This window comes from Lagopus muta, chromosome 24, assembly GCF_023343835.1.
Source record: "Lagopus muta isolate bLagMut1 chromosome 24, bLagMut1 primary, whole genome shotgun sequence".
In the NCBI taxonomy this organism is placed as follows: Eukaryota; Metazoa; Chordata; class Aves; order Galliformes; family Phasianidae; genus Lagopus; species Lagopus muta.
In genome coordinates this window covers 5,550,309-5,569,724 of record NC_064456.1, presented here as the reverse complement: position 1 = coordinate 5,569,724, position 19,416 = coordinate 5,550,309, and the positions used below count along the sequence as shown (strand labels likewise).

At 53.8% G+C, this 19,416-nt stretch overlaps 2 protein-coding genes and 1 pseudogene across 7 annotated transcripts; 1 reads left to right on the top strand and 2 right to left on the bottom strand.

Annotated features, from left to right (window-relative positions):
* Positions 1-19,416, top strand: part of LOC125684269 (AT-rich interactive domain-containing protein 5A-like) — a 46,712-nt pseudogene that overhangs the window by 19,180 nt on the left and 8,116 nt on the right.
* LOC125684319 (uncharacterized) lies at positions 1,203-9,982 on the bottom strand. Of its 6 annotated transcripts, none has more exons than XM_048926388.1 (7): positions 9,783-9,982; positions 9,030-9,229; positions 8,493-8,586; positions 8,356-8,415; positions 7,756-7,837; positions 5,221-5,302; positions 1,203-1,692 (listed from the first exon to the last, which is right to left on the bottom strand). In XM_048926388.1, the coding sequence occupies exons 2-7, from the start codon at positions 9,140-9,142 to the stop codon at positions 1,353-1,355; spliced, it is 771 nt and encodes a 256-aa protein (XP_048782345.1). In that variant the 5' UTR covers positions 9,143-9,229; positions 9,783-9,982; the 3' UTR covers positions 1,203-1,352. The 6 variants fall into 6 exon arrangements, with proteins under 6 accessions (XP_048782345.1, XP_048782346.1, XP_048782344.1 ...); XM_048926389.1 differs by having other exon boundaries at positions 9,030-9,210; XM_048926393.1 differs by lacking the exons at positions 1,203-1,692; positions 9,783-9,982 and adding exons at positions 1,747-3,351; positions 8,698-8,797 and having other exon boundaries at positions 5,221-5,316; positions 9,030-9,431.
* Positions 12,984-15,960, bottom strand: LOC125684330 (uncharacterized). The gene is made up of 5 exons (XM_048926449.1): positions 15,868-15,960; positions 14,511-14,608; positions 14,272-14,383; positions 13,987-14,177; positions 12,984-13,531 (listed from the first exon to the last, which is right to left on the bottom strand). Exons 3-5 carry the CDS (start codon positions 14,351-14,353, stop codon positions 13,130-13,132), a joined length of 675 nt encoding a protein of 224 aa, XP_048782406.1. The 5' UTR covers positions 14,354-14,383; positions 14,511-14,608; positions 15,868-15,960; the 3' UTR covers positions 12,984-13,129.

The following is a 19,416-nucleotide window of genomic DNA, read 5'->3' as shown; positions in this document are numbered from 1 at the left end:
CTCCCAGCCTGCACAGATATCTGGGGCTGCCCTGACCCAGGTGCAACACCCTACACTTGACTTTGCTGAATCTCATTAGGTTCACAGATGAAGATTTTGAAACAGCTCTGTGAAGAAACGAAAGAACCTTGAGAGCAACAAGAGTTCTTTCAGGCTGGACGTTAGGAAAAACTCCTCCAAAAGAGTGGTTGGGCCCTGGACAGACTGCCCAGGGAGGGACTGCAGGCAGATTCCCCGGAGGTGTTCAGGAAATGTTTAGGTGTGCATATGGGAACTGCTAAGTGAGAGCCTGAACCTCTGAATGATCACCTGAGGCGAGCCATGAGTCAGCCAGAGGAGCACAGGGAAGGCCATTCAGCTGTGCTGCCCTCCTGGACGTATTTAAGAGCTGGCTGCCAGTGGGGAAGGAGCTCTTCTGGAGATTGGCCCTGCTGGAGTTGTGTGAGTGAGCCCTGGGTAGGGGTAAGCCTTCTATTTGTTCTCTTTTTGTTATCATACTCTGCTTTGTCAAACTCTCTTGTTTCTCTCACCATTATAACATCTTACTAGTCATTGATTATACAGTGTGGCACTGAGGAAGATGAGCGATGTGGAACGCGTTTCTTTAGAGTCGTTTCAGAACGGCATTTCACTTAATTGTGAACCAGGCAAGGCGGTGCAGAATGAACAGAGGCAAAACAGAGTGCAGGGTGGGATGTGGAGGGGGGGAGCTGAGGAATGCAGCCTCGTCTCTCTCCTGCACCAGGCACTCGTGCTCATGTATTGGTTCAGACTGTGACTTGGAAAGTCTGCTACAAGTCACAGTAATGAGCAATGGGGGTGGGCAAAGTGATAATAGCTTCTTGGAAACAGTTGTGATATTCCCTCCTATTCTACTTGTAATATCAGGATAATCTACGCCAGACCTGGTACAAGACCTTTCTTGCATTTTTGTCCATCTCTTTCCCTGTGGTCCAACAGCCAATGATTTTCTGTACAAGAAGAGAAACTTCTCAAAAAACAGGGCAGTTTTTCTCCTGGATGCATACCCTGGGGATGGTGTAAGGTCAGAATGCTGAGGGGAAGTAGGCATTTCTCTGCTTCTCTTTATACCTTCCCTACAAGTCACCCAGCTGCAGTGTCTATCTCCCAGCATCTCCCAACAACCACTTCTATTCCCACCAGGGATCTAAAGAAGAGTAAGTAGGAAGGAAAGTCTCCAATCTGGCAGGGCTTGCAGCCCCGGCAGGGGCTGGTGGAGGGCTTGCAGCCCCGGCAGGGTTCACCAAGGGGAGGTCGTGCTCCACCAACCTGGTGGCCTTCTGTGATGTTGTCTCTGGCTGGGTGGATGGGGGGAGAGCAGTGGATGTAGCCTACCTTGATTTCAGCAAGGCTTTTGATGCTGTCCCCCACCACATCCTTGTAACAAAGCTGAGCAAGTGTGGGATAGATGAGTGGACAGTGAGGTGGGTTGAGAACTGGCTGACTGGCAGAGCACAGAGGGTCGTCGTTGGCAGTGCAGAGTCTGGCTGGAGACCTGTAACCAGTGGTGTCCCCCAGGGGTCGGTGCTGGGTCCGCTCTTGTTCAACATCTTCATCAATGACCTTGATGAGGGGATTATGGCCACCCTCAGCAAGTTTGTGATGATACGAAGCTGGGAGGATTGGCTGAAGGCCGTGCTGCCATTCAGCGAGAGCTGGACAGGCTGAGAGCTGGGCAGTAAAAAAATGGATGAGGTTTAACAACAGCAATTGTAGAGTCTTGCATCTGGGGAGGAGTAATTGCATGCACTGGTACAGGATGGGGGATGAGCTGCTGGAGGGGAGCTCTGCGGAGAGGGACCTGGGTGTCCTGGTGGACGACAGGTTGGCCATGAGCCAGCAGTGTGCCCTTGTGGCCAAAAGGCCAATGGCATCCTGGGGTGCATTAAAAAGAGCGTGGCCAGCAGGTCAAGGGAGGTGATCCTCCCCCTCTGCTCTGCCCTGGTAAGGCCTCATCTGGAGTACTGAGTCCAGTTCTGGGCTCCCCAGGACAAAAAAGACAGGGATCTCTTGGGAAGAGTCCAGCGGAGGGCCACGAAGATGGTGAAGGGCCTGGAGCATCTCTGCTATGAGGAAAGGCTGAGAGAACTGGGTCTGTTCAGCCTGGAGAAAAGGAGACTGAGAGGGGACCTGATCCAGGTCTATAAATATCTGAGGTGTGGGGGGCAGAATGGTGAGGCCGGACTCTTTTCAGTGGTGAATGGAGACAGGACAAAGGGAAATGGCCGGAAACTGCAGCATAGGAAGTTCTGCACCAGTGTGTGCAAGAACTTCTGTACAGTGAGGTGACGGAGCACTGGAACAGGCTGCAGGGAGGTGGTGGAGTCTCCTTCTCTGGAGATGTTCAAGACCTGCCTGGATGCCGACCTGTGTGACTTGGTGTAGGGAACTGCTTTGGCAGGGGGTTGGACTTGATGATCTCTTGAGGTCCCTTCCAACCCCTACAATTCTGTGATTCTGTGATCCCAGCCCCATCCCAGCACATCCAAGCATCAAACCAGCATCATCCCAGCACATCTGACCACCATCCCAGCAGAACCCAGACATCCCATACTATTTTGCATGATTCCAGCATCATCCCAGCATGATTCCAGCACCTCCCAGCCCCATCACACACCATCTCACACCATGAAAGAACATCCCAGCACTTTCCCAGTACATACCAGCACCATCCCACAACACTCCAGCATGTCCAAGGATGATCCCAGCAAATCCCAGCACATCACATCTCATCCCAGCCGCTGCATCCCAGCACATCCCACCACATCGCAGCACATCAAAGCAACATCCCAGCTCATCCCAGCACCATCACAGCACATCCCAGCCACATCCAGGTAACATCCCAGCCCGTCCCAGCAACATGTAAGCACCATCTAAGCACCATTCAAGCACATCCCACACCATTACAGAACATCCCAGAAACATCCCAGTACATCTCATCCCAGCAGCTGCATCACAGAACATTCCACCACTTCGCAGCACCATCCCACAGCATCCCAGCACTATCCAAAAACATCCCACCCCATCCCAGCACAACCCAGCACGTTCCACACCATCCCTGCACCAGCCCAGCACAACCCAGGACGTCCCAGCACCATCGCAGCACATGCCTACTCCATACCAGCACCATAGAAGGACATCCCAGCACCATCCCAGCACCTGCATCCCATCCATGTATCTATCTAGAAACTCCGCTTCCCCAGTCTTTCAGTGAACAGACAGAAAGACACCCGCCTTGTGCTGCCTTCTCCTTCACCATTTTCTTCAGGACATGGCAGAGCCTCTGCGGATATTCTGCAATTCTCCATGCCTCTTTCTGTCTCTCAGGACCTGAACACAAAGCATGAAAATACATTGCAGACAAACAAAGGGTTGAACCGAATGGTCTTTTTGGTGAAGTCAATACAGACAACAGCCACCCCTGGGACGCCTGTGGGGCTCCAGCACGGCAGGCAGCCAAGGATTTTTGCCCGGCCTTCCCTGCAGCCACTTCTGCACCCAAAGGCTGAGGACAACTTTCCATCACACGCTGCCGTCTACGCAGCTGCGTAGCAGAGTTATGCAAGTTGCAGAGCTGCCAGGTGGGCAGCTGGCTGGCGCTCAGCATCCCAGCACCATCTAAGCACCATTCCAGCACATCCCACACAGTCCCAGCACATCCCAGCACCATCCCAGCACACACCAGCACCATCCCACAACACCCCAGCATGTCCAAGGACGATCCCAGCACATCCCAGCACATCTCATCCCAGCCGCTGCATCCCAGAACATCCCACCACTTCACAGCACCATCCCACATCATCCTAGAACCAACCCACATTATCCCAGCACATCCCAGCACAAACCAGCACCATCATATCACCTTCCCACACCATCCCAGCACAACCCAGCACATCCCAGCCCCATACCTGCACCATCACAGGACATCCCAGCACCAGCCCACTGCATCCCAACATATCCCAGAACCATCCTACACCTTCCCAGCACCATCCCAGAACAACCCAGCACATCCCAGCACCATCCTAGACCATCCCATCACATCCCAGTCCCGTCCCAGCAAATCCCAGACTCATCCCACCACATCCAAGCACCATCACAGCGCATCCCAGCCACATCCCAGTAACATCCCAGCACATCCCAGCCCATCCCAGCACCATCTAAGCACATCCCACACCATTACAGAACATCCCAGAAACATCCCAGCACATCTCATCCCAGCAGCTGCATCACAGAACATTCCACCACTTCGCAGCACCATCCCACACCATCCCAGCACAACCCAGCACCATCCCAGCTGCACCCCACACCATCCCAGTGTTATATATTATGCCAAACAAATTGAACATCCCAATTATATATTCTGGAAATCGTCTTTTATTAAAGCAAGCAAGTAAGCAAAAGAGCACTGGGTGGCCGGGGAGTCTGCTCCACCAACAGCGCGCGCTTTCCCTTTCCAGCTGACAGTCTTTACACAGTTCACTAGCCTGTGTTCGTGGCTGCACAATATCTCTTGCGCAGGCGTGGTCCTGTTGTTAGGCAGCCATCCTTTGTCTTGTCAGATGGGGAGGCCTGGGATCTTTGCAATACATGCGTTCATAATCCTTACGCAGCATCTTTAAAGCTGTGTAAGTCCTGGGGTCCATACCTGAAATTGCTGTGTTTGTTGGTGTTTCCGGATGTCTGTAGTAGGAAACTGGCCTCTGCTGTTGTTACAGTTTACTAGTGATAAGCTTACAAATGATTTGATTAACAAACAACAGACTGCTCCTATTACACCAGCACATCCCAGCACTATCCAGAAACATCCCAGCACCATCCCAGCAAAAACCAGCACGTCCCACACAATTCAACACCTTCCTACACCATCCCAGCACAACCCAGTACATCCCAGCACCGTCCCAGCACATGCCAGCCCCATACCAGCACCATCCAAGGACATCCCAGAACCATCCCAGGACATCCCAGCACAACCCAGCACCATCCTACACCTTTCCTGCACCATCCCAGAACATCCCAGCACATCCCAGCACCACCCCATCAAATCACAGCATCATCTCACACCATCCCATACCATCCCTGCACCATCCCAGCACATCCCAGCCCCATCCCAGCACATCCCAGCACCTGCATCCCATCCATGTATCTATCTAGAAACTCCACTTCCCCAGTCTTTCAGTGAACAGACACAAAGACACCCACCTTGTGCTGCCTTCTCCTCCACCATTTCCTTCAGGACATGGCAGAGCCTCTGCGGATATTCTCCAATTCTCCATGCCTCTTTCTGTCTCTCAGGACCTGAACACAAAGCACGAAAATACATTTCAGACAAACAAAGGGTTGAACCGAATGGTCTTTTTGGTGAAGTCAATAAAGACAACAGTCACCCCTGGGACGCCTGTGGGGCTCCAGCACGGCAGGCAGCCAAGGATTTTTGCCCGGCCTTCCCTGCAGCCACTTCTGCACCCAAAGGCTGAGGACAACTTTCCATCACACGCTGCCGTCTACGCAGCTGTGTAGCAGAGTTATGCAAGTTGCAGAGCTGCCAGGTGGGCAGCTGGCTGGCGCTCAGCATCCCAGCACCATCTAAGCACCACTCAAGCACATCCCACAACATCCCACAACATCCCAGCACCATCCCACAACACCCCAGCAAGTCCAAGGATGATCCCAGCACATCCCAGCACATCTCATCCCAGCCGCTGCATCCCAGAACATCCCAACACTTAGCAGCACATCCCAGCACCACCCCACCACATCCCACCACATCCCAGCCCCATCCCAGCACTATCCTAGCCCATCCCAGAACATCTCAGCCCCATCCCAGCACATCCCAGCCACATCCCAGCAACATTCCTACACGTCCCAGCCAATCCCAGCACCATCTAAGCACCATTCAAGCACATCCCACACAACTACAGAACATCCCAGCACCATCCCAGATCCATCACAGCACATTCCAGCATTACTCAAGCACATCCCAGCACATCCCAGCCCCATCGCACAACCATCCCAGCACCATCACAGCACATCACAGCACATGCCAGCTCATCCCACCACATCCCACCACATCCCAGCACCATCACAGCACATCCCAGCAACATTCCTACACGTCCCAGCCAATCCCAGCACCATCTAAGCACCATTCAAGCACATCCCACACAACTACAGAACATCCCAGCACCATCCCAGATCCATCACAGCACATTCCAGCATTACTCAAGCACATCCCAGCACAGCCCAGGTCCATCCCAGCACCATCCCAGCACATCCCAGCCCCATCGCACAACCATCCCAGCACCATCACAGCACATCACAGCACATGCCAGCTCATCCCACCACATCACAGCACCATCACAGCACATCCCAGCCACATCCCAGCTCATCCCACCACATCCCACCACATCCCAGCACCATCACAGCACATCCCAGCCACATCCCAGCCCCATCCCAGCACTATCTAAGCAGCATTCAAGCACATCTCACACGACTACATAACATCCCAGCACATCCCACCCCATCCCAGCACAACCCAGCACATCCCAGTCCCATACCAGCACCATCACAGGACATCCCAGCACCAGCCCACTGCATCCCAACATATCCCAGAACCATCCTACACCTTCCCAGCACCATCCCAGAACAACCCAGCACATCCCAGCACCATTCCAGCACATGCCAGCATCATCCCACACCAGCCCAGCACCAGCCCAGCCCAAGCCCAGAACACCCCAGCATATGCCAGAACAACCCAGCACCATCCCAGCACCATCCTAGACCATCCCATCACATCCCAGACCCATCCCACCACATCCAAGCACCATCACAGCACATCCCAGCCACATCCCAGTAACATCCCAGCACGTCCCAGCCCATCCCAGCACCATCTAAGCACCATTCAAGCACATCCCACACCATTACAGAACATCCCAGTACATCTCATCCCAGCAGCTGCATCACAGAACATTCCACCACTTCGCAGCACCATCCCACAGCACAACCCAACACCACACCAGCTGCAGCCCACACCATCCCAGCACATCCCAGTACTATCCAAAAATATCCCAGCCCCATCCCAGCACAACCCAGCACGTCCCACACAATTCCACACCTTCCCAGCACCATCCCAGCACAACCCAGTACGTCCCAGCACCATCCCAGCACATGCCAGCCCCATACCAGAACCATCCAAGGACATCCCAGCACCATCACAGCACATCCCAGCATATCCCAGAACCATCCCACACCTTCCCAGCACAAACCAGAACCATCCCAACACATTCCCACACCATCCTAGCACATCTCAGCCCCATACCAGCACCATCCAAGGACATCCCAGAACCATCCCAGGACATCCCAGCATATCCCTGAACCATCCTACACCTTTCCTGCACCATCCCAGCACATCCCAGCATGTCCAGCCCAGCAAACAATTCCACACCATCCCAGCACCAGCCCAGCACAACCCAGCCCGTCCCAGCACCATCGCAGCACATGCCTACTCCATACCAGCACCATCCAAGGACATCCCAGCACCACCCCATCAAATCACAACATCATCTCACACCATCCCATACCATCCCTGCACCATCCCAGCACATTCCAGCACCATTCAAGCACATCCCAGCCCCATCCCAGCACATCCCAGCACCATCCCAGCACCTGCATCCCATCCATGTATCTATCTAGAAACTCCACTTCCCCAGTCTTTCAGTGAACAGACACAAAGACACCCACCTTGTGCTGCCTTCTCCTCCACCATTTCCTTCAGGACATGGCAGAGCCTCTGCGGATATTCTCCAATTCTCCATGCCTCTTTCTGTCTCAGAAAGCACGAAAATACATTTCAGACAAACAAAGGGTTGAACCGAATGGTCTTTTTGGTGAAGTCAATACAGACAACAGCCACCCCTGGGACGCCTGTGGGGCTCCAGCACGGCAGGCAGCCAAGGATTTTTGCCCGGCCTTCCCTGCAGCCACTTCTGCACCCAAAGGCTGAGGACAACTTTCCATCACACGCTGCCGTCTACGCAGCTGCGTAGCAGAGTTATGCAAGTTGCAGAGCTGCCAGGTGGGCAGCTGGCTGGCGCTCAGCAGCTTTCCCCATACTCTCTCCGGGCCGTGTGAAACAATCCTCAGCGGCAGCATGGAAGAACATCTGGGTTTTCTTACTGGAGAGATCTGTGATGTACAGATACAAAGCCAGCAGGACACTGGGAGCACGCAGCACCCAAGAAACAGGGAGTAGAAATCACCGGGCAGTGAAAAGCTGAACCCTGCCTGAACTACCGCAGCCGCACACGAGCCGAGAGCCACAGATGAAGGCTGCTGACTCACCTCTGGCATCCAGCCCAGGCTCAGCAACAGGACTCCGCTTTGGTACTTCACCGAGAGGACCTGCAGGCACAGCTGTGATCAGACACAGGTGAGGACAGCTTCCACTGCACCTTGGCGCCTGGTCTTTCTGCAGTGACCTGCGAGGACTGCTGGCAGGTCGGGGAAAGACATGGTCCAAACGGCAAACGTAGAGGTTCTCTCCTCCAAAGAGTGGCCAGGGCTGCTTTCCCACTGAAATGGGACAGTTCGCCAAGTAAAGAAATACTCAGGACTGTTCTGTGTACAGAACAGGGCCTTTAAGGCACAAAGAGACTCGAAAGACCTTTGGAGGCTCTTAAGTACCTGCATAAACTACAACACCGCTGATTTCTCCTGCCTTCAAAGACAAAGGCAGCTTTCCAAATGCTCTCTGCAGGCCACGTGCAACGCGCCGCTGGGACCGCTCGGAAGGGCACACAGCCATCAGGGCTTTCGTACTGGGAAATCCCTGCTGCGTCTCACACTAAAGCTTCTTCAGCCACATTTCCCCTCCAACCCTCCCCACCCCACCCACTCTCCCCTCCCCTCCCCTCCCCTCCTCCCTACCTCCCATTTTCTTTTGCCTCCCCTCCTTCCCCTCGCCTCCCCTCCCCTCCCTTCCCCTCCCCTTCCCCCTTGCCTTATGCCCAACTTACCTCTCCTGCTCTTCACGGAATTCGTCTGGATTCTCCTGCTTTTTGCTGCTACTCTTGCCTGGCTTTCCTTCGCAATGCTGTGCATTGCTCTCTCCGTATTTCTTGCCAGCCATTCTTCTCTTAGCTCTTATTCTTCACTTTTTACTTGGCTTTTTTTCGTTATCTTCTTTCCTTTCTTTTCCTTTTGTTTTTACAGACATCTGTACAACCACATTCTCCTATATCCTCCCCCAGCCCCCTATATCCCTCCCCACAGCTCTCCCCAGCCCCTGGAGCCCCTCCAAAACCTCCCCAAGAGCCGTCCCAAAGAAGCCGTGTGGTGAGCTGCAGCCATACATCTCAGTCTGGGGAGCTGGGAACTGGCTGAAGGGGCCACAAGGACAGGAATGTTTCCCTATAGCACCGTGTCCCCCTGGAACCTCCTCACAGCCCTCTATTGCCCCAAATCCCCCAGACCCACCCCTGCAGCCCCGTGTACCCCAATCCCCTGCCACAGCCCACTCCAGCCCCGTGTGCCTCCCTGCACCCCAACAGCCTTCTGCAGCCCCCTGCCCCCCCGCAGCTCTCCCCAGCTCCCCACAGCTTCCTCGCCCCCTCTATTTCCCCGCCAGCCCCCTTTATCTCTCCCACAGCTCCCGGGAGCCCCATACCGATCCCACATCCACAGCCCGTCCCATATATATCCCACTTCCCCACACCCCATCCTGTCTCCATCCACATCCCCACATCCCAGCCCTGCTCCCAGCCCCTCACCCCACACGGAGGTGGCTGATGGACGCGCACGCTTCCTTCCCTGTCCCGGCGCCGCTCTCCCTCCCTCCCTCCCAGCTCCGGCGCCGCTGTCCTCAGCACCGCTCACGCCGTGCCGCGGTTCCGTCTCGGTGCTGCCCGGACAGCTCCGAAGCGCAGCGGCTGTGGGACCGGCACCGTGTGAAGGGAGAGCCGGCTGCCAACGGCCGTTCCCCGCGCGCTGCGCCTCAGCCAATCGGAGCTGGCGGCGCTGCCGCTGACCAATGAGAGGCACGAACGGGCCGGAACTGGCCCTGACCAATGAGAGTCCGGGGGCGGGACGGAGCTGCCGCTGACCAATGAGAGGCACGAACGGGCCGGAACTGGCCCTGACCAATGAGAGGCCGGGGGCGGGGCGGAGCTGCAATGGTGGAGGGGCTTGGGGTGTTTTTCTGGCAGAAAACCCCCGATTTAAGGGGAAAAACTGGGATTTCTGGGAGAAAATCCCAGATTTCAAGGGAACACCTGGGGTTGCTGGCAGAAAACCCTTTAATCCCTGTTTTTCCCCCCAAAATCTCGGGTTTTCTCCCAGAAATCCCTGTTTTTTCCCCCAAAAATGTGGGGTTTTCTCCCAGAAATGCCTGTTTTCCCCCCATTAAATGTGGCTTTTTCTCCCAGAAATCCCTGCTTTTCTCCTTAAATGTGTTTTTTTCTCCCAGAAATCCCTGTTTTTTCCCCTTATATCAGGGGTTTTCTCCCAGAAATCCCTGTTTTCCCCCCATTAAATGTGGCTTTTTCTCCCAGAAATCCCGGTTTTTTTCCTTCAGTTTGGGGTTTGCTCCCATAAATTCCTGGTTTACCCCTTAAATCAGTGGTTTTTTTTCAAGAAATCCCTGTTTTTCCCCTTCAATCTGGGTTTTTTTTTCCAGAAATCCCTGTTTTTTCCCCTTAAATCTGGGATTTTCTCCAAGAAATCCCTGTTTTCCCCCCATTAAATGTGGCTTTTTCTCCCAGAAAATCCCTGTTTTTCCCTTTCAATTTGGGGTTTTCTCCCAGAAATCCCTGTTTTTCCACTTAAATCTGGAGTTTTCACCAAGAAATCCCTGTTTTAACCCTTAAATCAGGGGTTTTCTCCCAAAAATCCTGGTGTTTATCCGTAAATGTGGATTTTTCTCCCAGAAATCCTTGTTCTTCCCCTTAAATCTGGGGTTTTCTCCCATAAATCCCTGGTTTACCCCTTAAATGTGGCTTTTTCTCCCTGAACAATACCCCATTATGGCCTCACAGTAGCCCATTGTGACGTCACAATGCCCCTTGTGACGTCATAATACCCCATTGTGGGGTCACAATGCCCCTTGTGACGTCATAATACCCCATTGTGGGGTCACAATGCCCCTTGTGACATCATAATACCCCATTGTGTTGTCACAATGCCCTTTAATTCATTATGACGTCACAAAGCTGTGTATGATGAGGCATAGCCCCTTGTGCACCCTATGGGCAAAACGGGTTGACCTGATGGCCGTTCGCTGCCATAAGAGTTCTACGGGTTGACCTGATGGCCGTTCTCTCCCGTACATCTCTACGTGTTGACCTGATCTTCGTGCATTTTCTTTAGCTCTATACGGGTTGACCTGATGCCCGTGTACTCCAATAGAGCTCTACGGGTCGACCAGATGTCCGTTCTCTCCCGTAGAGCTCTATGGGTTGACCTGACTGCCATGAACTCTACAGAGCGCTACGGGTTACCTGATGAGCGTGCGCTCCCTTAGAGCTTTACGGGTTGACCTGATGGCCGTTAGCACCCTTCAAGTTTTAGGGGTTGACCTGATGGGTGTATGCTCCCATAGTGCTCTACCGGCTGACCTGATTGCAGTGTGCTCCCGTAGAGCTCATAGGGTTGACCTGCTGCCCCTGCACTCCCACAGTGCTCTATGGGTTGACCTGATGGCCGTGCGCTCCCATAGTTTCTACTTCTTCTCCAGACAGGCACCTGGAATTTGAGCATCAGCAGCCAAACTCCCAGTGCATTACATGATGTTATGGTGTGGAATGCTGATAACCCAAAGCATAAAACCATGACATTCCCCCCCTTATTCTACATCACTACATCATGCTTGATACATACAAACAAAATAGGAGTCGTCCCCGGACTCGTTAAGGAAAAGGGTGACAGAGAACAAAGGGGAAACCACTGGGTACCAATGTGACAGCTTTGTACAGGGGGGAGGGGCGGGGAAGTTTGGTGGGAAAGAAAACACCGGTGAATTCTGTTTCTCTCCACCTCAGTAAGGCTTTCCTCTCTCTCACGACAGCCTCATAGGCAAGCTGATGACATACCGGCTAAAAAAGAGGGCTACGAGGTGGGCACAAACCTACCCCAAGGGCCAGACAGAGAGGGCTGCGAGAACTGGCAAAAAGCTCAGCTGGAAGGCAGTTGATAGAAAGGTGCCTTGGCCTCTGCCCAGCACCAATAACGTTCCACCACTCCACCAGGGACCTGGCAGCACAGTCTGCAGATGATGCAGAGGTACGAGCAGCAGTTTAAACAGCACATCATCGTGCAGTAATTCAAACGCAGGAACTCCAAGGAGCGACAGGAAAACACTTGGTAAAGCAGTCGCCCCTCATGGCTCAGCAAAGCGCCCTCGCAGCGCCCTGGCACAACACGCGGCGCTGCCGTAACGCGTTTGAAGCCACTGGAGCTGAAGCAGCGCAGCACGGCTCAGTGTCCTTCAAGCTCGAGGCTGAGCTCTGCTCCGAGGCACATTCACCTGCTGCCCACCCACTGCTCTCTCCTCCTCCCTGCTCCCAGTGCTGCTCTTCACGCCGTCCCACCCACAGCTCAACTCCTCGTGCCTCAACGCCAGGCTCATGTGCAGCTGGGCTTCCCGGGGCAAACAGCAACCCTCAGCACAGCCCAAGGCTGAGAAAGCCACCAGGAAGAGAGGCAAGCTCCAGGGGCTGAGTGCAGGGACGCCTTTCTTCCTCCCGGGCTGCTTCCCCTCCTTCGTGCTTTTGCTAGCGGTCCTTGGAGAGCAAAGGGATGCTCACAGCCTGTGGTCAGCAGTTACAGGTGGGCTGAAAGGCCACCCGTTGGGAAGACCAACAAGGAAACGGGGGAAAACCAGCAGAATTTCAGGGGAGAGCCAACCGGTTCATGGCCCCACGATTGCCAGCCCAAGCACGGCACCTTTTGACCAGCTACGGAAAGAGGCAGCACCGTGTTTAAAAAGTTGGTTTTGCTTTTATTCAATACAAAAGGCTCTGGGTTGTATTTATCAACACAGCCCAAAACAAAACCCCAGTGCCCAGGATGTCTGCTTAGCAATGAGTCATTCAGCCTCCAGGCAGACACAAGAAGCCTGATCCTATGGCCACGTCACCTCCTCTCTCTCCAGGCCCGGCGAGCCGTATTTCAATCTCATACTAGACTGGCTCTGGCCCTGAAGAGACACATGCTGAAGGAACGCAGCATCACCATCTCTTGCCATAGCTGAAGTCCTGCCTCTGGCAAGCCCTCTTTGCTTGGAACGCAGCACAAGCCCTTCCCTTCCAGGTGCCTCAGTCCCTCTGCACTGTCTGTGAAAACCAGGCAACTCAGTCCGCTGCCCTTGGTGCCACCTCCGAGGAAGCATTCCAGCTGATTCGTGTCCTGTGGGCCTTCTCGGTTCTTTTTGCTCTCCTTCTGGGCTTCCTTCCTCAGCCGAGCAGCACTTGCCTTGGGGTTTCTTCACTGTCTCCCAAGTCTGAGTCCCAAGACTGTGCCAGTCCTACAAGAATCAAGGCAGAAACGGTCAGGGAACCTTCACAGGTAACAAGTGGCTGACAGCTCGCTTGGGGAGCTCAAGTAACCCGCCTGGGCAGCTTTGGCTGCCAGCACTGCAAACCGCCTTCCTGCCATCAGGGCACACCAGAAACTCCACCTCTATCTCCTGCCCAAAAGTCCCACACAAACCAGAACCCAAAGCCATCTCCTGCAAGGCAGCGCCTGCACAGGGCTTGGACACTGCCTGGCAGCACACGCAGCACAGCACAGCAGCAGCAGATGAGCAGCACCCCAAGGCTCCTGGCGTGCATCAGGAACACGTGCAATGGGAAGGAAGGGCAGGACAAACGATGGCACTCTCAGCAGTGCCGGGCACAGCACCGTAGGCCACAGCTGCAGATTGTTCCCTCCCTGCCCATTGCCCGTGCCTTTCTATCAGCCTCAGAGAGCACAACTTACTGGCTTATGGCACCTGGAAACCGGCACGACTGCAGCTAACGCAGAGAAGCTGCAAAGTGTCTCCACAGAAAAGATGGTGGCACAGCACGTTCTCTGCCAGCGTGGGCTCAGGGATCTGAGCTGGGAGAAATGCCCACAGCAGCCACACAGCAGGCCGCCTGCTGCTCCCCTGCTCTCAAGGAGGCTGCTTTCTACAAGAGGGGAGAAAGAGTCGTTATTCTCTCACGCACACTGCTGTTACAGGCTGACTTAGAGCTGTTCTGAACATCTCCTTGGTCTACTGACCCAAGAACAACAAAGGACACAAAACCTGCAGCTGCGCCATCTTTTCCACCTGCCGAGAAAAATACTCCTCGAGCTCGAGCATTGCTCCACTTGCAGGCGAGGGGAGCAGGAGCTGAAAAGGACAGGAGGACATAAAAGAAGGGAAAAGCTTAACAGAAAGCAGATCTGTTGCAGACAGTGCCACCAGCTGTGTTTGAACAGCAGTGCCTTAGCACACGCTTATAGTAAGAGAGACATACCTTGCAAGGGCCGCTCAGGAAGGTTGTGACACAGCACCTATGGCTCCCCTGAGGCCCAACTCCATTTCTCAGCCACTCACGCTCTGCTCCTCCATGTTCTGCAACAGAAAAGTCACAAGATGGAAATTCAATTCATCGCAGACGCCACCAAACCTCCCTTCTCAGGGCAGTCGCACTCATTTCTCTGCAGGATAAATCAGGGGAGGGCTTACCGAGTGAGCAGCATTTACTGCCAGTTGGCAGCAGCAACCTATGCCTAACTCTAAACTCCTAACAGTAACCTATGCCTAACTCTACACTCCTAACAGTAACCTATGCCTAACTCTAAACTCCTAACAGTAACCTATGCCTAACTCTAAACTCCTAACAGTAACCTATGCCTAACACTAAAACTGAACTGAACACTAAAGCTAAGCTAACACTAAAATCAACAACAAAGCCCAGAACAAAGCCTAACTCCTACGGGGGGAAGATGGAACTGGGGGCCCGCAGAACCGCAGAGGAGCAACAAGGTGGAGGAGGGGCAGATGTTAGCAATGCCACCCAGCTAATGCCGGGGGCGGGGGCCGCGCAGAGGGTAAGGGGCCGAGCGCCCGGACCAGCGATGGCGGAGCTGTGACCGCGCCAACACAGGGCCTGGCACGGTGGTGTGGTGCCAGGCCAGCAGTGCCGCAGGCGGATCCACCTCCATGGGTTCCTCTGGAGGCGGATCCACCTCCATGGGCTCCTCTGGAGGCGGATCCACCTCCATGGGCTCCCCATGGTCGCTCACAGCGCTGGCCCGGGCGCGATGGAACCGGGCTCCCTTCCTCCTCTCCCTCCTCTGCCTGATGGTCATGGTGGGCCCCCTCCTCCTCTTCGGTTCTGGGGCCCCCAGCTCCCTCTTCCCATTTAAAACCACTCTCTCCTCCTCCTCTCTCGCTCTCTTCGTGCTGGACATGGCTGCCACCTGCCCAGCACTCTCAGAGACGAGTGCGCCGGGTGGGGCGGCAGTGACCAAGGTGACGGCTGTGACATGGGGAAGGTTCCACAATGGCACCTGTGCTGCTGCTGGGAGTGGCGTTCTGCACAGGATGAGGAGGGGGCTGCAGGGCACGGGTCGGCGGCTAGAAGGCGCTCCCTGTGCCCAGCGGGCAGCCCTTCTCTGCGGCCAGCAACAGGGCACAGAGGAGCCGAACCTGAGGAAGGGTTTTCTGTACAATGATACAGAATGCAAGCTGTTAAAATAGAAGTCGTGTATCCCAGAATTTACCATAAAAAAAAAACTAGTTTTTATGCATCGGAAAACGTTTTGCTCATTTTCAGACTGCACAGAGAATCCACAGCTTGGAGTGGATTCTGGCCCTAGAATACGCACCAGCTGCTGATGGGGGTCTGCGGGTGTGGGTGGAGGTGGTCTGGAAGGCCTGGGGGGTCGAGAAGGTCTGCAGCTTCCACTGGTGAGAAGAGGGGAATCACTGCCACTAACAGTCTTGTTTTCATTTGAAGCAGCATCTTCAGAGCTGTCCAGGCCCTTTGGGTTAGTCCTCTGTAGGAAAAGACAGAAAGGAGAACGATACACACAGATTCTCCCCCTAAGCTCAGTTCTGGATATCGCCAGGGAATTAGCACTAACCGTCAAGGTTTTGACCAGGAGCGATGAATTAATCATCAGCATCTCAACTTTTCAAGCCCTTCACTTCAATAGCTGCCTTCATTCACTCGGCACTGTGCAGTTACACCTAGCAGTGCAGCAGTCTGATACATTTTACCTGGACCTGAGCAAGGCCTTTGATATGGTCCCCCACCACATCCTCATCTCCAAATTGGAGGGAAGTGGATTTGATGGGTGGACGACCCGATGGATAAGCAATTGGTTGAAAGGCCGCAGACAGAGGGTGGTGGTCAATGGCTCTATGTCCAGGTGGAGGCCAGTAACAAGTGGTGTCCCCCAAGGGTCTGTCTTGGGACCGGTGCTCTTTAACATCTTTATTAATGACATCGATGAGGGAATTGAGTGCACCCTCAGCAAGTTTGCTGACGACACCAAGCTGAGTGGTGCGGTTGATACGGTGGAAGGAAGGGATGCCATTCAGAGGGACCTCGACAGGCTGGAGGGCTGGGCTCAGGTGAACCTGATGAGGTTCAACACGGCAAAGTGCAGGGTTTTGCATTTGGGCCGGAAGAACCCCAGGCACCTGTACAGGCTGGGAGGAGTGGTCCTTGAGAGCAGCTCGGCAGAGAAGGACCTGGGGGTCCTGATGGACGAGAGACTGAATATGAGCCAGCAGTGCGCTCTGGCAGCTCGAAAGGCAAATGGGATCCTGGGCTCCATCAGGAGAGGGGTGGCCAGCAGGGACAGGGAGGTAATTGTCCCTCTCTACTCGGCTCTTGTGAGGCCCCATCTGGAGTCCTGTGTCCAGGTGTGGAGCCCTCAGTACAAGAAAGACATGGAGATTTTGGAAAGGGTCCAGAGGAGGGCGACTAAGATGATCAGGGGGCTGGAGCAGCTCCCCTATGAGGACAGGCTGAGGGAGTTGGGCTTGTTCAGCCTGGAGAAGAGAAGGCTGCGGGGTGACCTCATTGCAGCCTATCAATACCTGAAGGGAACCTACACCCAGGAGGGGAGTAAACTCTTCCAAAGGGCTGACAACAGCAGGACTAGGGGAAATGGATCCAAGTTGAAGGAGGGAAGATTTAGGTTGGATGTTAGGGGGAAGTTCTTTACTAGGAGAGTGGTTAGGCCCTGGAACGGGCTGCCCAGGGAGGTTGTGGATGCCCCGTCCTTGGACGTGTTTAAGGCCAGGTTGGACGGGGTCCTGGGCAACCTGATCTGAATGTGGATGTTTGGTGGCCCTGCTGGGCAAGGGGGTTGGAACTGCATGATCCTTGGGGTCCCTTCCAACCCGGGTGATTCTGTGATTCTGTGTGATTCTGTGAGAAGCAGATATGCTGAATTCAAGCTTAACCTGTCAGGAGAACTGGAATCTGAAGGAGAGATGAAACTCTGGGGAACGTAACACAGCACCCAGAGCGTGGAAAAGAATATTACTTAGGCTGCAACCTGAGCTCTGCCTGGGTTCCTAAAACCAGAAGAGAACGGTCTCCTGCAGATACTCCTTACTCTCCATTCCAATCAGCATCCTGTACAACTGCAAAATGCCAATATGTTCCTTCTGCAAGTGTTACAATTTCTGCACAATGTTTTCGGATGACTCCTGACGAAAGCAATTCCTCCTCCCTCATCCCTCAAACCTTTCCCACAAAAAAGCCTTCACAGAACATACCCTAAGAGGAAAACTCTACTGATTCAATTGACCTCCTGCCTGCCACCTGTGCAGGGGTTTCTTGACTGTTTCTTTTTGTTTGAGCAAATCCTCTATAAGATGATGTTGAAGTTCACACCTTAAACAGCACTCCTTCACTCTCAGACTGCACAGAACGTTAATGGGCTGACACTGTTCTTAAGGTAAATTCTGTTACACGTGGTACTTAGCAGAATTGATTCACAAGTTCCTTGCCCCTTGATTAAAGGCCAATTAGTGTAAATTTCTTTCCTGTAGCTTGCCTTTCCCTCGCTGTTGCATTTGGTTTCTAAAACCCAGGAAGTCCCAGGATGACCAATGGTGTATTCTTCTTACAAAGAAAAAAATCACAGAATCACAAGGTTGGAAACAACCTGCAAGATCATCCAGTCCAACCCCTCCCATTCCTATCAGTACCACAAGCACAAACCCACATCTCGTAGCTCCTCATCCAGGCGCCTCTTGAACGCTGCCAGGGACGGCGACTCCACCACCTCCCTGGGCAGCCATTGCAGTGCCTGACCACCCTCTGAGAGAAAAAGTTTCTCCTCATGTCCAACCTAAACCTCCTCTGGTACAACTTCTGGATGTTTCCTCGGGTCCTACTATTTGCCTGGGAGAAGAGGCCAGACCCTTTTGCACCACAGCCTCCCTTCAGGAAGTTGTAGAGTGCTATGAGGCCTCCCCTGAGCTCCTCTTCTGCACACTGAACAATCCCAGCTCCCTCAGCCGCTCCTCATAAGACTTGTGCTCCAGACCCCTCACCAGCTTTGTTGCCCTCCTTTAACACGTTCCAGGGCCTCCATGTCTTTCTTGTAGTGAGGGGCCCAAAACTGAACACAGCACTCGAGGTGCGGCCTCACCAGTGCTGAGTACAGGGGACGCTCACCTCCCTGCTCCTGCTGGCCACACCATTTCTAAAGCAGGCCAGGATGCCGCTGGCCCTCTTGGCCACCTGGGCACACTGTGGGCTCATGTTCAGCCAAGCACCAACCAACACCCCCAGCTCCCTTTCCTCTTCACAGTCATCCAACCACTCATCCCCAAGCCTGTAACGCTGCATGGGGTTGTTGTGGCCAAAGTGCAGAACCCGACACTCGGCCTTGTTGAACCTCATCCCATTCACCTCGGCCCAGCGATCCAGCTTATCTAGATCCCTCTGCAGGGCCTCCCTGCCCTCAGGCAGATCGACACAACCTCCCATGCACACCTACTCGAGGTTCTTTCATCTCAAGAATCAAGCCTTGGATCTTTTTTTCCCTTTCAGGTCTCAATTTCACGCATCTTTACTCAAACACCAACCCCTGAAGTTTCCTAACAAAACGTTCACTTACTGCACCTTCCAGCAGCACGTTGCCCAGCACAGAGCTGCTGCTTTTTCAAAGCTGATCCAGAACTCCTATTTCAACTCACAAACATCCCAAAAGCTCTTTCACCCTTTCTTCCTTGCTTGCGATAACACCCCCAAGATCCATCACCACAGATTCACTACTTTCCATCTTTCATATTTCTGCTTTTTAAAACGCATTCACCTCCCAAGCTTTTTAAAAATCGCTTCATCGTTGTGGAGCGAAACGTTTTACCTCTCCAGACACACAAACCAGCCTAAGTTTGCAGATTTT

Excerpts from the sequence above, each read along its gene's own strand:
- LOC125684330 (XM_048926449.1), bottom strand. The coding sequence starts at position 14,353 with ATGCTCGAGCTCGAGGAGTATTTTTCTCGGCAGGTGGAAAAGATGGCG. Across the intron at positions 14,178-14,271 it reads GTGTCCTTTGTTGTTCTTGG|AAAGCAGCCTCCTTGAGAGC; the intron begins GTCAGTAGACCA and ends CCCCTCTTGTAG. Across the intron at positions 13,532-13,986 it reads TTTCCAGGTGCCATAAGCCA|GACTGGCACAGTCTTGGGAC; the intron begins GTAAGTTGTGCT and ends TGATTCTTGTAG.
- LOC125684319 (XM_048926388.1), bottom strand. The coding sequence starts at position 9,142 with ATGGCTGGCAAGAAATACGGAGAGAGCAATGCACAGCATTGCGAAGGA. Across the intron at positions 8,587-9,029 it reads TTCCGTGAAGAGCAGGAGAG|TGGGAAAGCAGCCCTGGCCA; the intron begins GTAAGTTGGGCA and ends GTCCCATTTCAG. Across the intron at positions 1,693-5,220 it reads GGAGGAGAAGGCAGCACAAG|CTCTCAGCCTGTCCAGCTCT; the intron begins GTGGGTGTCTTT and ends TTTACTGCCCAG.